The sequence below is a fragment of the Sinocyclocheilus grahami genome, unplaced genomic scaffold, assembly GCF_001515645.1.
Source record: "Sinocyclocheilus grahami isolate Dianchi unplaced genomic scaffold, SAMN03320097.WGS_v1.1 scaffold197.1, whole genome shotgun sequence".
Taxonomy (NCBI): domain Eukaryota; kingdom Metazoa; phylum Chordata; class Actinopteri; order Cypriniformes; family Cyprinidae; genus Sinocyclocheilus; species Sinocyclocheilus grahami.
The window spans coordinates 687,388-705,899 of record NW_015505376.1 but is presented as its reverse complement, the minus strand read 5'-3'; the positions used below and the strand labels follow the sequence as shown (position 1 = coordinate 705,899).

At 34.4% G+C, this 18,512-nt stretch overlaps 1 protein-coding gene across 1 annotated transcript in view; it reads left to right on the top strand.

Moving 5' to 3' along the window:
- Positions 1-18,512, top strand: part of cntnap2a (contactin associated protein 2a) — a 245,255-nt gene that overhangs the window by 67,993 nt on the left and 158,750 nt on the right. Inside the window, exons 9-11 of the mRNA XM_016285487.1 lie at positions 2,502-2,608; positions 3,905-4,024; positions 5,344-5,544. Of these exons, the coding sequence (XP_016140973.1) occupies positions 2,502-2,608; positions 3,905-4,024; positions 5,344-5,544 (428 nt within the window). The remainder of the gene's footprint in view (positions 1-2,501; positions 2,609-3,904; positions 4,025-5,343; positions 5,545-18,512) is intronic.

Genomic DNA, 18,512 nt, shown 5'->3' with positions numbered 1-18,512 from the left:
TCATTTTTAATTTAATCAGAGCTGTTTTCTTCTGGGTTTTTCAAAGAGAGTTTTCGAAAGAATCTAGTAAAGAAAGAATCTAGAATGTAGGGTGACTGCATTCAACGTGAATAGGTTACATTTATACTAAATTCAACATTTAAAGTAGTGTGTATTATAAATAGTGTTTATATGAACTTTACAAATTAACTGATTCACTAGACTGGATCAGACTTTCCACACTGGCATATAAGAGAACATTCAAGAGAATACAATATTTCAGTGAATGAGTTTGGTAGAATGAGTCAGACTTACCACTTGTGTATTAGAGAGAATGTTTATGAAATGATTAACTCAAATGAATCATATTTTCCAATATTCCATGTGAGCAGAATGTTTGATGAATCACTTTACTATAATGAATCAGACTTCTCTTGCGTATTTGAGAGAATGTTTATGAAGCGGTTTGCTCAAATGAATCAAATTTTCCAGTTCGACATGTGAGAGAGAATTGTTTGAGATGTGTCATTTTAATAGAATGAATCAGACTTTTCACTTTTGTAAATGAGAGAAAATGTTTATGGAAGCAATTCACTCGAATCAAATTCTCAACTTTTACATCTAAGAGGAATGTTTTGGAAGAATCACTTTATTAGAATGAATCAAATTGAATTCCACTGTTGCATATGAGAGAGCATTTATGAATCGATTCACTCAAATTAATCACATTTTCCAATGCTACATGTAAGAGAGGAATATTTTAGATTAATCAGTTTGCTAGAATAAATGAGACTTTCCAACACCACATATAAGAGAAATGTTTTGGTAGAATAGTTTTCATACCAAGACATTGCCTAGACACAAATATCCACACATTTTCTTCCGTGCTCTTTATCTTTCTTTGAAAAATTGTGATGGAAATCTCTTGGAAGCTAAGTGACCATGCAACAGGAAATGCTTGTTCAGGCTCACTGCTCTGCAATCTCCAGCTCTCTGCTTGGCCAGGAACAATAGTGAAATTTGTAACTTTCTGGCTCGCGAGAGCTGAGCTATTACCAAGGTTCTTTTCGAATCTATTACTGAGAAGCTATTACCGAGGTCTTATCTCCCAGTGACATGTTGCTGTTGACTCTGACTTAATTTTTTATTATTGGACTGAGTCATCAGTGGCCTCAAATTTCCAGGGACAGTTCTGTTGCTGGAGTTTGATTAATGAACAGTCTAAACTCTATCTGTACCTTTCTCCTCCAGGCACAGATGGCCATTGAGGTAACCCAATTAATCGAGACATGCCATCCAATACAAAATCTACAGTTTGACAGCACCGAAGCTCTGAAAAAGTACGACAATAGCAGTAACGAAGAACTTGTCAGACTTAAGGTTCATTGTCAATGGCATTGTCACAGCTCCTCCTATGAGACATCGGCCTAATGAGTATTAGCTCCAAGGGGATTGTTCCCTAATTTTATTTCATACCGCATTTTGCCGTGTTAATGGATTTGACGTGCAGTTGGCAGGACTGTATGAGGAGCTGTGGAAGTGGACAGCTCACGTTCAGCACAGTTGATGTTTTCAACATCTTCTCAAAGTACAGAACAATATTTTTGGTGAAATTTGAAGTATGTTATTTCACATTCAGTACTTTTCCTGAATATGCAAACTTGATATATTATGATTAATGCACTCGCAGTGTACAGTAGTTTAACTACTGTATAATTGTGTCTGATATTTGTGTTTGTATGATTTTTAATTATTTTATGTATTTATTTATTTTTACTTTAATGTTCAAATTGCTCTCAAATTGATCTGTATCTGTTGATCTGTGTTTATGAAATAAAGCTGAAATAAAATGCTACATAAAATATAAAAAAGTAAACAAGCACATAACAAAATAAAATTATAAAAATCTAAAACTAAAATCTAATTCAAAATATAAATAAATGCTATAATACTATATAAATATTACTAAAATAACACTGCTTGACTGTTGATGGTAACTGTTTTACCTCTGGAATGTTCATTTCATTGTTTTTCTTTTTCCCGTTTGTCCTTTTTTAATTAATCTGTGTATTGAAAATCAAAATAAACATAAGTGTTACATAAAAGGGGAACATAAAAGTGTTTCAACTGTTAATTAATTAGTGTACTTTTTCAGTTTGAAGCTTTTTTAACATTGCAAGACCTTGATGAAGTAAATGACTCATTGTCATCCTCTTCAACACATTCTCAGTGTTTTTAGCTGAGCTGACACTCAGTAATGTGTTTCATTAAGTGCCTGTATCAACTGTGTTATAAAAGCTGTTGCCGCTCAGAAAAAAAGTGCACAAAATTGGTCAAATTGTTCTTCTATTTAAAGCAGCACAGCGGATGGGAACATAGAGGTCTTGAGATACATTTTTAAAACTATGAACGTAAAATCAGAGCGAAAGTATTGAAATGATCAGAGATATTAGGCACTTTTTTCTGGCACGTTTTTCATTTACCACACATGTATTTAAATGTGTAATTCTGCTTTTTTTCAGATGTATGCCAAACCAATGTGAACATGGAGGCCGATGCAGCCAGATCTGGGATGGTTTCACATGTACCTGTGATGGGACGGGATACACCGGAGCCACCTGTCACACATGTAAGAATGTGTGTTTGGGTGTATTTTATTTTATTAATTTATTTTATTTTATTTTGTATTTATTTTTTATTTTATTTTATTCTTAATGGTTGTGTGTGCATAAATGCATGTGGCTTATTGCTGGTTATTTATTCTGATTAAATGTCACGCTTTCCTAGAAATGAAGGATTTTTTTTTTCTGTCAACATCAACTTGTGACAAATGCATTGCAACAGAAATGGTGGAGAACAAAGAAAAGCTTTGTTTTATGTGTAATGAGGGGGAATGTGGAAAAACGAGAATTGGAAACTGTGAAAAACGCAATTCTGTTTAACTAATATGTAGAAGACCTTTCTGAGAAATGTCAGGGTTCTGTTTAACAGTATTTGTTTTCCCTGTATTTGCTTTTATCCATGAATAAGGTGTTAATGATGTAGACAGATTCTTGTTTCGACTGTTTTCGGAGCAGCTTAAACACGAAATTCTAAAATGTTCTGTTTGTTACCAGGTTTAAATTATACTTTGACATAACAACTGAAATGGAAGCATGGGAAATTTTAATCAGCATTGATTTCAGCAGTTTGATGCATTTTAATTTCTCTGAAATGTTTTTATTGATACTTTTCTATTTTGAATGAAACTGCAGTTCTCTCCCCACAACCATCACATTTGATTACATTTTCATTGCAACAGTTCATTACAATGCATTCTGGAATTTCCTTCTCTGAATGATGTGATACTGCTCTTAAATTTGGCCAACACAAGATATTCTATAAAGCAGAAAATTGAAGTTTACTACCTCTCGAAATGACCTTCACATCTGGAGTGGCACCTACGACTCCTTCAGACACTTGCTAGGTTTTGAAACCGAGCTATTGATTGATATAAAAACGTCTGTTGTATTCTCTATGAAGACTGTTCTCAGAGAAATAGTTCAGAATCACTACTGAGTGAAACTTTTTAAGACCCCAGGGGTTAGATGGAGAGGAGAAGAGACTGGAAGTTACACGGCGGCAGCAGTTACACATAAGTCAATAGAAAAGATGTTGAACTCTGTTGAGTTACTTCCCTCAAACCTCTCCACAGACAAAAACAAGGTTGTACTGGTCAATAGTCAAGCTAGAAAAAATATTGTGTATATGCTATTGACCAGTGCGACCTTGTTTTCGTATTTGGACAGGCACAATATATATATATATGTATATATATTTACTGTACTCCCTATATTGCGCTAGCAAAGATGCTGCTTCTGTTATTTGACATTTATTAACTAAATACTTTGTATTTAACTTAACATCTTTTATTTCTTACCTACAGCTGTCTATGAGCAGTCCTGTGAAGCTTACAAGCATTTGGGAAGATCATCTGATTCCTACTGGATTGACCCAGATGGAAGCGGACCGTTAGGTCCTTTTAAAGTCATCTGCAACATGACAGGTAAAATGTGCATTTTTTATTTATTTGTGGCGTACCATAGCACTGAATCCAAAAAGCCCACCGATTCTGCCTGATTAATAAATCAAGCCTTTTACTGAGTATTACATGCTTTCGAGAATCCCTGTATCCCAGGGTTTTTTAAATCCTTCCTATCGCCTCCAGAGACAATCTTTCATTTCAGCTTCTCAACCCATTTGTTTTCAAGCCTCATGAGCATTCTTTTATCAGTCTAGGTCCACATCATCCCACTGATCTGAAAAGAAATAAATCAAATTAAATGGAAGTCTTACATGTAGGGACATTCAAGTATGTAGGAACATCAGGACATAAAATGTTATCATTTCAGGGCAGGAACTGTAGGCATCTCAGAGCATAAGAAATCCCTGAGAGGACACGGTAGAGAGCAAAAATCATCCAGAAAATAAAGTGTCTGTCAATTTCAGAAATATGTAATGTTCATTTAACATTTTTTTAGGGTAAATCTTGTGATTCTTTGAGGTGGGAAGGAAAGATTATGGCTACAGGATCAGGTGGATTTGAATAATATAAACAAAACAAAACAAAATGTTTTTAGAACGTCAGTATTTATTAGATCCCATTAAATAAAACTTGAATAAGTGGAAGGAAATATTGCCATAATGGATCCAGAATGTGTTAAATCAGTTTGTAATTACTTATTTACTTGTTACTTTAATGAGAAAATCTCTTCTTGATTTCATATGTCAATTAAAAAGCTAAGAACTTTTTCAAACTTTTCTTATAAAAAAAATGCTTTACTGTAGTATGTATTTTGCCCTTTTAGTTGGGTAAAATTCTGGGGTGATTATTCATTATGAATAATATTATATAATAAATTATATAATAATTAAATATTAGGTATACTCTACTGTTCAGATGTTAGGGGTCAGTCATTTTTAAAAAGACATTAATACTTTAATTCAGCAAGGATGCATTAAAATTGATCAAAAAAGTAAAAATCCTGAGAAAACATTGATAATAATAAGAAATGTTTCTTAAGCACCAAATCAGCATATTAGAATAATTTATGAAGGATCATGTGACACTGAAGTAATGATGCTGAAAATTCAGCTTTGCATCACAGGAATAAATTACATTTTAACATATATTGTTATTTTAAATTGTTCTTTTCAAATATATATTTTTGAACAGTAGTGTAATTTATTTTTATATCTCTGTAAACATGAAGAGCATATGCTTATGTTACAGTATTAACATACGTATATTTTAATGAATCTGTCAACTTTTCTTGCAATGCCAGTCAGTTTACCTTTTTATGACCATTATTGTATCTGTTTCAGAGGACAAGGTTTGGACGACTGTGGTGAATAACCTGCCGGCGCAGACAGCAGTGACTGGCTCCAGCCGGGAGAGACGAACAGTACTGCAGCTGAACTACAGTGCCTCTATGGAGCAGGTCACAGCTATAACCAACAGCGCTGAACACTGCGAGCAGCAAGTAGCCTACGCCTGCCGAATGTCACGCCTACTCAACACACCAGGTACAGAGAGATCGTCTGAGTATATGTGTGTGTGTGTGTGTGTGTGTGTGTGCGGGCTTGTGTTGCAGAGTATAGATGCTTATAAGGAATTGTGGGGTGATAGAAGGTTATCTAAAACCTTGAATAAAAAATAATAATTTTATCCAACTGTACTGATACTTCTTACCGGAACAAATAAGTGTCAAGTGTCTTGATAACCGGGTAAACTGATGGTAGAATAGGATTGCGACCTTAATAACCCCTCCGTGGCCGATGCGTTCCCACTCTCCACATTATATTTAAATCTGTATTTATGTTATACTGTTAGTGTTATCTGTATGCACCAAGGGTCTGAGAGTAACGCAATTTCAATTCTCTGTGTGTATGTGCTGTACATGTGGTAGAATTGACAATAAAGCAGACTTGACTTGACTTGACTTGACTCGGTTTGAACCCGCTTATTTTTGGCGGTTTGCCCAGTTGCTCGACTGCAATACCACCCCAGAACATGGTTTATGATGTAATGGCTTGATTTCAGGATAATTAGTGTTACATTTGCTCACTTTCTGTGTGTATGTGTGGGCTAACAGCTGGACTAACTATACTAAAACACTAATTAGTGCTAAATAAAATCATAACAATGCCAAAGGGTTCTATAGAAAGGAAATAGTTGAATCACAGTTCTTAGAGAAACAAGTTAAGGAAGTATGAACACATTTATGCACAATTTTCCTTGTTAACGGGGTGGGCGGTTTAAGATTATCTCGCTAATAGTTCCATGTGCGCTCTTCTAATTAGTGGTTTAAGAGATTTAAATTGACAAGCTGTTTATAGAGTCTGCAGAAGAAATGGTTAAAGGTTCAAATGTAGGAAGTAAAGTAAATGTATTGGAAATAGAAGGGTTTTTCAAATCTGTTCTCAAGTAAAGATCTCTGAATTGGTTAATTATGTATCTGAAAAAAATACTTTGAACAGTATTATTTATAATGTCATAATGCTGACCGAAGGATTTTCCTATTCTTTCTCTCTCACACTGCACTTCAAGCCTCTTCGTCTTCATCCCTGCAGCTCACGATCATTTGCCTTCTCTCTCATTCATTTGCTCTTATATGCTCTGCCAGTCTTTGCCACTATCCCCTGGCACTCCTGCGACCCATTTTCTGATTACAGTCAGCAATAACAATTTGCAGTGTGGCTGTGGTGCTGGGCGCTGATGCTAATCTATTAATGAGCATGCAGCACAGTGAAGGCTGCTGTGCATGTTCTTACTGTTAATCTGACTTTGGATAAAGCCTCTGCTCTTATTGTGGACTCGTCCTCTGGGCTTGTCTCCCACTACATGTTTGACTCTATGCCATCTATGTGAAATTAGGCATGAACCGAAACTCACTCTCAGCCAGTGCAGGTGAGGGCAGAGGAGGCATGTTCAGCCTCAATGGATGTATAGAGACAAAGTAGTTTACTAGAATCAACACGCAAACTGCCATGTCTTGAACATCTAATTTTATTTCTCTGTTAATTTCAAACAAAATGAGTAAATAAATAAAAGAACAAAACCATATGTGTCATGCCAAATCAACATTAATGATTACATTTTGTTTTTATTTTACTTATATTTTAAGTGACAATATAAAATAATTACAGTACAGTAATTTAATTGAATTATTTTTAAATTAGGGCTGTGCAATTAATCGCATGCGATTGTCATGTGCATCTCGTCAGTAAAGCCGGTTCTGTGATTAGTAGTAAATCTCCATCACATACTTTCAGATGGAGCGGCATTTCAGAGCCATAGTTCACTGACAAGCTACGCAAAATTGCGTTCATAATCACCAGTAAACCGGTTTTACTGACGAGATGCGCATGACAGTCGCATGCAAATAATTGCACAGCCCTATTTTAAATTCCTTATTATTATTATTATTATTATTATTATTATTATTTAATATGTCGTAAATTAAATACTTTTTAAAAACTTATACAATGCACACCTGAGTCTTGTGGTCTAAACACCACTTTTCTGAATAGCTCTGCTTGATAATAATATACATTTAGTCAGATTGTGTGTGAGGTGGGAGTGTATGAGACATTACATGATGAGATTTACAGAGTAGTTTGTTTCACCATGTTATGTAGTGAATGATAGCTGGCGATTTGCACTGGACTGATAGCTTGTCCATCACAGCTCTGCTCTCTGGCCTTCAGTCATCTTTACTGAAGAACAATCAGTGCTGTAGTATGCAGTTATGCACTGTGTTGTCAAACATGTAGGATGGACAGTGTCTCTCCGGGTGTTTGTGTGCCTCCTTATATTAATGCAGTTTTCTAGTTTTGCATAATTTATCTGTTTCCAGATAACTTTGTTCATTTTATAATAGACAGACAAGATCACATTTTGGGGGATCAGTGTTGGTAATGGCAGGGAAAGCAGTCAGCCAGTCAGCATACTGAAAGAGCATATGCTCAGCTGATGAGCATTAGTGCAGAGTTGTGTAGTGTCCATGTCACCAGAAGCGCCATGGCCAATCTTAGATTTTGAATGGAATTTTTAAAAAGTACTTTCTCTTTCCCTGAGTCAAGTTAAAACGTAACAGTACTTGTTCAATTCTGAATTATTCGTTCATGCCTAATTCTTTTTTTTTCCAACGAAACTTTTGACATTTCTCTGCTTTTGTGCATTTGTTGTTCTGAGTAGTGCATTAAAGAATCTTTGTTCTTATTTTGTGATGGAATAAACTGATGGAAAGTAATGTATTAGTGTAAAATATTAGGCATTTTTTGGGAAGTCAGCAGAATGTTTTCAAGATGCAGGGCTGTGCAATTGTTAAGTATTAATATAATTTTTTTATTTGTTAATAAAAATGTGATAAATTGTTAGATATTCACATTTAAATAAACCTTCAGTCCAATAAAGAGTTTATTTTTCTTTAGCTATATTTTGCCTAAGGCACAATGTGAACCAGGATTGCCATTTGTGCCCCCTGAAAAACAATAGGTGCATGTTGACCCTGCTTGTCAGAGATTGGGAATTGTCTCTTTAGACAGTTTGTGCTCAGACGCATATGAAGAGACAGTGGAAGAGAAAACTATTTCCCAAAATATGTTTTCTAAATTGACTGTCAGGTTTCATCAAATTATGGAGGGCTGGCATTCTGCAACCAAATGAAGCGTTAAATCAGAATTGCATCCAGGGTGCATTAAGTTTGGTAATTGGGAAGTTAAACTGTAATTGTCCTAATTTCTTGATGCCTTCAACCCACTCATGGATGAGCCGTCAGGTTGTTATATTCCATCCTCTCGTTGTCTGTGCCGTCCCCAGCGTCCTCCAGCCTCTTGACCTCCATTAGCTTAACATTGGGAACGGAGTTGAGAGATGTCTGCCGTACATGTTCGTATGTCATCCCTTCCCATTACGGCATGATCAACAGTGACGTTTTGTTTATTCCTCGTCCCCTATAGAGGGACCAGGGGTCCATTTGTATTTAAATTGTTCTCCTTACAGCTAAATTAACCACCTTCCACTGTGATTAGGCCTCGGCTGTCACGCAAAGGAAATTGGATGTGACGATGATGAATTGAGAAAAGTGTTTTTGTTTTGTCTCCTCCTATTTTTTATCCAGTCATCATAAACAGACCGTATATTGTCAACTGGAGGCTGTGGCTGATTGTATGAGCAGAGCATATAAATAAGAGCAGACAGTGAGCCGTGAACCATCAGGATGCTTTGTGTCTGTGATGTCCACACAATTAAAAGAGTTCCTATTCTTGATCAGCGAGCAAATCTGAAAGACATGAGCTGAGTGCTCAACTTCAAAAACAGGAATTATTTATTCAGCCTAGTGTTCAGAAAACATCTCACTTTCAGCACCATGTCTGTGCTGTGACAATAATGAAATAAACATTGTGCGAATGTTCTATATTTGAAAATACTTTAGATTTACACAACCGAACATTATTCTTATTCTTTTCTTCTGATAGTCAGGACATTTTTGGCATTTGGCTATTCGTTGCTAAAAATTGTGTTACTTTTTAATTGTCTAACCTCTTAACTACCCTGTTAGCTTGATTCATAAGCTACATATACAGTGGGGTTCAAAAGTATGAAATCACAAGCAGAAATGTTGTCATTTTGCATTTTCATATTTAATTCAATATAAACTGAACTCAAATAAATGAGAAATTTGTGTTTTGTATGATTTTTTTTTTTACGATTAAAAAACTATATTGTGTAGAAATATATACCTACCATTCAAAAGTTTGGACTCTATAAATATAATGTTATAATGTTTTTGAAAGAAGTCTCTTATGCTCACCAAGGTTGCATTTATTTGATTAAAATCACAGTAAAAACAGTAACAATTTGAAATATTATTTCAATTACTGTCAATTTTTTATTTTAATGTATATTAAAATATAATTTTATTGTGATGGCAAAGCTGAATTTTAGTGTCACATGATCCTTCAGAAATCATTCTAATATTCTGATAGAAAGTTCAAAAGAGAGCAACATTTATTTGAAATATAAATTGTTTATAAATTTCTGTCACTTTTGATCAATTTAATGTCCTTTCTAAAAAAAAAAGGTGATTAAAAAATTATTAATTTCCTTTAATTTAATAAATAATGTGTGCAAAATGTGTAATATTGCTATAAAATACACAAATTGCTAATTTATTCTTCATTTACAATACTTATAAGGCATAGGTGAACATAACTGCTCTGTGCATCCCTTGAATACTGTATAGATTCTCTGCTGTGATGTTCTTTCTGTATTCTGGTACTATCGGTAAGAGAGTTGAAGATCTTCTCGAGACATAAAGATTTTATAGCAGTATGTAATGTAGGAAACCGCAAAGGGCAGACCTGAGAATGATTAACAAGACACTCTATGGGAACAGAGGGGGAGACATGCAGAGAGAGATAGGTTGACTAGTGCTATTGCCTAAGGAGTCCTGCTCGCTTTTTCTGTCTTTTCTCAAATTCAAATCACTCCTGCAATCTTCCCATCTACAAATCTTCCAGAAACCCCAAGTGTAAAGTATGTTTAGATTTTTTTCCAGTTCAAGCAAACACGGTCATGTAGATTTACAGCTCATTCAAACTGTTTTCTGAATCTAGGAAGAAAAAAAAAACAATGTCAATGCATCAAAATGTCATACTTTTTTATGCAAAGAGCAATTTAAGGAATATATTGCCAATGTCAGCATTTACTCACCCTCATGTTGATCCAAGCCTGTTTGCTGCTATTATTTTAAGCTGAACACAAAAGAAGAATTTTTTGAACATATGATGAGCTGTATTAGCGAACAGAAGAAATTGTTGAAAAAAGTCATTACTTTTGTTTTCTTTGCACACAAAAGTATTCTTGTAACTTCATAACATTATGGTTGAACCACTGATGTCGCATGGACTATTTTAATGATGTCCTTACTACTTTTTTGGGCCTTGAACATGTGAGAAGTCGTTGCTCTCTATGGAGGGTCAGAAAGCTCTCGGATTTCATCAGAAATATCTTAATTTGTGTTCTAAAGATGAACAAAGGTAATGAGGGTGAATAATTAATGACAGAATTTAAATTTTTGGGTGAACTATCCCTTTAAGAACCACTGCGAATGGATAAATGATTCAGTCAGGTTTTTTGTGTGTTTTTCAACATTGATCTGGTTCACAAATGGAACTGAATAATTAATTAATGAATTAGACTGATTCGTTCACAAATAAAAATTCAGCTCACTGATTCAGTGATTTAGTTGAGGCAGTACTTGAGTAAAAGACTCATATACTATACAGGTCACATGAATTATTATATTAATCTTGTTTGGAGGTTTTTGAAGGTTTTTGTGGGATGAGTAAATGATGATGGATTTTCTACTTTTCCTGTTGATGCTGACAGTAGTGCTTGCTTGAAATTTCTAATGAAAATGCTTCTAACAACCTCTAAGAAAAGTGATAGTTTTGTTCTCAAAATTATATTATTGTTTACAAAGAACTTAAAAGCAGAAATACATCGTTCATTAATAGTAATTGCCTTTGTTGCTGCTATCAGAATAAACGCCTTCTGATATTAGTTAATTCATCATATTTACTTTCTGTGTTGACCTTAAAGGTCTGCTTGCTGGTCTATTAAGGAAAAAGCTTTAGCCTTAAAATGTTGTTTTTATGTTCATCCTGGTCATTGTACAGTGGATATGAAGATAAATTATGTTGCATAAACGTAGAGTAACCAGAGCATGTCCACGCCACACAATTTAAAACCAAATTAAAATGCAGACTGTCTTTTGTGCTCTGGAAATTATTAGAGGTGCTCAGACGGTTCATTGCCATGACACTCTTAAACTGAAATTGACGTCATTTGGTTTACTCTACATGAACCCAACCGTTTGCCCTTTGACCGCCAAACTATTCATATTGAGAAAGATATGCAGAAAAATGGCTCAAATGCATAATGAGATGCAAAGTAAGCGGGCGCTCTGTCAGTGTGAAAACAGGCAAAGCTCTTTAGCTGAAAATTAATCTAGTGTGTCGCAGTGGTCCAAAATGTTTCTGTTGGTCAGTAATTTTTCATTTATGGGTGTAATTATAGTTTTACTCACAGTGAGAGGTGAAATGCTGAAAATTTGCTATGTAATAATGTTTTTGAATGTCAAAGAGAATACTGTATTTAAGTGCACTCACTTGTTAATCTCACAAGAGAACACAAGTTATTTTGTAGTAATTCTCTCTATATTTGTTCTTTATAGTCCATTAATCAATGGAATCAATTTGTTTTTCACTATCAGCCTGAAAGCACAAAGGTCATATACAGCTGCCCCAAAAACGATTTATTTTCAAAGGCAGTGACATTTAGATATTTTAAAGTGTCCAAACACGTTTTGGGGCCACTGTTTACGTGGGCTAATATCACTATTTCACACATGACTTCCTCTTACAATTCTGAAGAACAGAAGTTCTGTAAATCCTAATTTGCATATGACACCAATAATCTGATATTAGCATCTGATATTAGCATTTACCGTGACAGAAAGAGCGTGATTAGATTTCATTCCCCAAAACAGACTCAAATATTCCTCTCCAGATCGCATTGTTCTTGTGCAACCTTTAGCAAATGTTAACTAGATCTGAGCGATGTTTGTTTTTTCGTGGAGCGATCCTATTTAGAGACGAGTCAACAGTACGTGTGCTATGGGCTGCACCTTTGCTTCAGTGCCATGTAGATACATTTAGCATTTCTAAAGTGTCCTTGTCCCACATGGGACCCGGTGACAGGAGAGGAAGTTTAATTAGGGGGTGGATCCTCTGGGATGGGGCAAAGGCACTTTTTGTGTCAAAATGACTCTCCAGTGTTAAGATGGAGGAATCTTAGACCCAAAACTAATGTAACTAAAGTATAGCACAAATATAAGTTTTGGTTAAATGAAAATATTTATTGATATTAAAATAATTTGTGTGTGTGTGTGTGTTTTTCTATTCTGGTGGGGACTTAAACCTGAATACACACAGACTCATGGGGACTCTAAATTGTGGTTTTTTGAAAATCTAAAAATGCAGAAAGTTTCCTGTGAGTGGTAGGTTTAGGTGTAGGGCAATAGAAAATACAGTTTGTACAGTATAAAAACCATTATGCCTATGGAGAGTCCCCACAAGGATAGCTGACCAGTCGTGTGTGTGTGTGTGTGTGTGTGTGTGTGTGTGTGTGTGTGTGTGTGTGTGTGTGTGTGTGTGTGTGTGTGTGTGTGTGTGTGTGTGTATAAAACAAAAGATGTAAAATTTTGTAAAATTTAAAACCATAAATAGTTAAAATTTTTACTAATTATATAAATAAATAAATTGTATAGAATAGTTCATGAAAAACGTAAACTAGAACATTATAAATGTTGCCAACTGCAAAAAGTTTTAACTGAATTATTAAAATACTAAATAATAAATGAAAGCTAAATGAAAATATACAAATGAAACCTTAATAAAAATATAAAAAAACTGAATTAACTGAATTATTAAAATACTAAATAATAAATGAAAGCTAAATGAAAATATATATAGAAAAAAAATTAATAGAAAATACAAAAATCACATAAAAAATTAAAAAAATTTTAACAAAAAAACTGAAAATATACAAATAAAACCTAAATTAAAATATGTAAAAATACATATCCTATTAGCAGTGGTGTAATGTAACGAAGTAATAATACTTCATTACAGTACTTAAGTATTTTTTGGGAGTATCTGTACTTTACTTGAGTTTTTATATTTCAGCCAACTTTTACTCCACTGCATTTCCTAATTAAAATGAATACTTTTACTCCGATACATTTCCTCAAAGCATACTCGTTACGTACTACAAAATAGTCAGAAGAACACGGACTGAAGGAAAGCAGGTTTGACGAATCAGTGGTCTGGCTTTTGCAAGTTAGACTCCTAAAAACACCTTTGACCATGTGCAAACAAGTGCGCGCACAACTGTGGATGATTCATTTTCCACTCAAGTCAGGTCTGGGGTCTGCGATATACAGTATTTCTTCTGCGATTATATGGTAAGTGTTGTTGTAATGATGTGCGATCTGATATTATCAAGTAGGCTATATCACCAGATCACACACAGAGTGCACACACATTGATGTATTAGTCTATTAAACTCAAAATTCAAGGCATTCTAAGTTGTAGACGGCAAAAATGTTTCTGTATGCTTTTTATATTTATGTAATTTAATATAGTTAACTTAATCTGTGTGTATAAAACAAAAGATGTAAAATTTTGTAAAATTTAAAACCATAAATAGTTAAAATTTTTACTAATTATATAAATAAATAAATTGTATAGAATAGTTCATGAAAAACGTAAACTAGAACATTATAAATGTTGCCAACTGCAAAAAGTTTTAACTGAATTATTAAAATACTAAATAATAAATGAAAGCTAAATGAAAATATACAAATGAAACCTTAATAAAAATATAAAAAAACTGAATTAACTGAATTATTAAAATACTAAATAATAAATGAAAGCTAAATGAAAATATATATAGAAAAAAAATTAATAGAAAATACAAAAATCACATAAAAAATTAAAAAAATTTTAACAAAAAAACTGAAAATATACAAATAAAACCTAAATTAAAATATGTAAAAATACATATCCTATTAGCAGTGGTGTAATGTAACGAAGTAATAATACTTCATTACAGTACTTAAGTATTTTTTGGGAGTATCTGTACTTTACTTGAGTTTTTATATTTCAGCCAACTTTTACTCCACTGCATTTCCTAATTAAAATGAATACTTTTACTCCGATACATTTCCTCAAAGCATACTCGTTACGTACTACAAAATAGTCAGAAGAACACGGACTGCAAATGAAACCTTAATAAAAATATAAAAAAACTGAATTAACTGAATTATTAAAATACTAAATAATAAATGAAAGCTAAATGAAAATATATATAGAAAAAAAATTAATAGAAAATACAAAAATCACATAAAAAATTAAAAAAATTTTAACAAAAAAACTGAAAATATACAAATAAAACCTAAATTAAAATATGTAAAAATACATATCCTATTAGCAGTGGTGTAATGTAACGAAGTAATAATACTTCATTACAGTACTTAAGTATTTTTTGGGAGTATCTGTACTTTACTTGAGTTTTTATATTTCAGCCAACTTTTACTCCACTGCATTTCCTAATTAAAATGAATACTTTTACTCCGATACATTTCCTCAAAGCATACTCGTTACGTACTACAAAATAGTCAGAAGAACACGGACTGAAGGAAAGCAGGTTTGACGAATCAGTGGTCTGGCTTTTGCAAGTTAGACTCCTAAAAACACCTTTGACCATGTGCAAACAAGTGCGCGCACAACTGTGGATGATTCATTTTCCACTCAAGTCAGGTCTGGGGTCTGCGATATACAGTATTTCTTCTGCGATTATATGGTAAGTGTTGTTGTAATGATGTGCGATCTGATATTATCAAGTAGGCTATATCACCAGATCACACACAGAGTGCACACACATTGATGTATTAGTCTATTAAACTCAAAATTCAAGGCATTCTAAGTTGTAGACGGCAAAAATGTTTCTGTATGCTTTTTATATTTATGTAATTTAATATAGTTAACTTAATCTATATCACACAAAGAGTACCATTTTTCTGCAGATATCAGAACACATTTAATAATAATTTTATACAAGTTCAGTAAAGCAATAAATGACTTACATTTTAGACATAATATTGCTTGTTTTTGCTCGATTTTGTCAACGAAAATAGTTCCATACAAAGATCACAGCACTGTTTTGCATCTCAGAGCAATGGACGGTGTTTAATTATTGAATGAATCAGCTTTTTGAACGAATCGGTTGAATAAATGATTCAGTGATTCACTCATTAACACAGTCAAATGCTTTGTTTCTGAATGAATCAGTCGTTTGAATGAATCGGTTGAATCTCAATGACTCACTCATTAACAGCCACTTGCTGTCACCTACTGGCGGTTTTAATTTCACATTTTTTTCATGTTTTAAATTATTTCAAATATCAGTATTCAAACTTTTGTTAAAAACAAAAAATTAGGCCTATTTATGCATCTGTAACTGCAGTTTAAATGCATCCATGTCCCCTCTGAGATACATAAACTGTGTAAATACATCTAAATGCTATGTAAGGACAGGATCGTTTATTCATTATTAATTTGTAATTATAGGGAATTAATGATGATTACTACATTCAGGTTTTGCTAGGACTCGGATCTGAATGTCCCAAGTCCACCTGATTAAACTGATTTCAAATTTGTTAGTTTGCAGCACTTTAAATCCAGGGTCATCCAGCGAGCCGGTGATTCTTAGTATCTTTTAACAAATTAAATATGTGTTTTCCTGGCCACGGTCAACACAATTATGATTATTTGTAAGCTCTTAACAGAGGTAATTATTATAAGTAAGCTACGAGCTAAGTAGCAAGGGATCTTTTTGGCACAGTTTTAACCTTGAAATTATATGACCCCAGACGCTCCTTCTTTATAAATTAAACATGAATTTTATTGGCTAATCTAGATTACATAAAAACCTAACTAAAACATACACATACACACAAAGATTCAAGGAAATGAGTCAACAATCCCTCGTTGGATTAGTTGGTTTCTTGATGACACAGAGGCTTGAGCAGTACTAAAAGTCTAAGTTTTTTTGATGATCGCGAAGTTTCACTGAAGTGTTTGGGTTCTTAGATGGTGTCGTGAGGCGCTTTGTCACGCTCACCAAAGGAAAGCCAGACGTCTTGATCGGGTAAAAGCAAGCAAGCAAATCTGTGTTGCAGTGGGGTTTTGGTCCGCGGCGTAAGTCCATCCCACAGGTCACTGTTCCAATCAGATAGTGGCTGCGGGGTCTAGCCACGCCCCATACGGTTCCTTATCATGCATGAATCACATGCTGTTTGTGGCGAGTATTTCTGCAAGTTTTTGAGAACTTCTTATAAAACTATCATCACCGGAAAATGATGCTGAATATCAATTATTCACTTACACCAATGTTCTGTGAATAAAACAAGCTCTCATTCAAACTCAAACAACAGGTATTTTGCATACACAGTAATTGTAATTAACTAAAAAGAAAAGCTATAAAGCAACTATTAAGATATCATGGTTTCAATAACACATCACACACATTTAAGACATAAAACATATTATTTGTGAATATAGTTGCTCCGATACTTTCAATGATTTTCAATGATTGTCTGTGTACACTCTGTTTCTTTGTCTGTGACAAAAGGGATTTCAGTCAGGGCAGAAAGCAGATGTTAAATGGGTCATGCGGCAGTCATGCTGTATAGATCCCGTGTTCGCGGGCCTGAGGGCATCAGTTAATTTACTGTGTATATTTATTTGCTTCTTTTGCATTTACTTGTACTTTTACTTTCAATACTTAAGTACGTTTAAGATTTAAAAAATACTTTTCGTACTTAAGTACAATAAATATCACATACTTTAAGACTTTTACTCAAGTAATATTCTAAACGGTGACTTCAACTTCTGCCAAAGTCATTTTCTGGTAAGAAATCTGTACTTTTACATGAGTGTGGCTTTCAGGTACTTTATACACCACTGCCTATTCGTATATAAATAATACTAAAATAACACTGACATGGTCTGTTCAGTAGGTTATATTGTCTTAAAGCTCATGTCTAAAACTTTGTGGAATTTATTGTTCAGTGGAAATAGATTGAATATTTTAATGCTTTATCATCTAAACGTTTGACAGGGTCCGTGGGCATATTCTGTGTGATGTCAAGCCATGCAAGAAACATCCCATTTACTTCGGTTAACTTGATAGGAGCTGTCTTGATGTTATAATTGAGGACATGATGTTTGATGGCTTATTAGCATGCATGCTGTATGTATCAGACAGGGCTCCAGACTGCGACTAAAACGGTCACATTTGCGACCAAAATATTAATTTGCAAGTGAAGTTCCCCTTCAGGAACTCGAGCTGCGTCCGAAGACACTAAGACACTGCTCTGAATCACATGTGTAATCAGTTCAATGGAAGGGCGAGACGTCATAGGCGGGTGACATAGCAACCAGGAAGCTATAAAGGCACGTGAGGTGGAACCGGCTTCAGCTTTCTGTCATTCAGCAAAGCGCTCTGTGTCAGTCATATCTCTGTTGTGAGTCTTATTTGGTGTTATCTGTCAAAATAGAATGTCATAAGCACAATGTCTAAGGCCACAGAGAAAATAAAGCATAAGGGCGAAAGTGAGCAGCGTTTCAGGCTGTGTGTTCCTCCCTGCCCTCGCTATATTACGAGTGGGGATACACACAGTATGTGCGTTGTTTGCTTGGGGGCGAAGCATGCGGCATCGGCTCTTGAGGGGGCCGATTGCCCCCATTGTGAGCGAATATCATTGCGCTCGTTTCGCTCCCGGAAGACTCTCTTTGAGGAGGGAGCCTTCGCCAGCGTTCCTCGCGGTGCTGGTCCCGCATTCATGGGGTTCGCAATT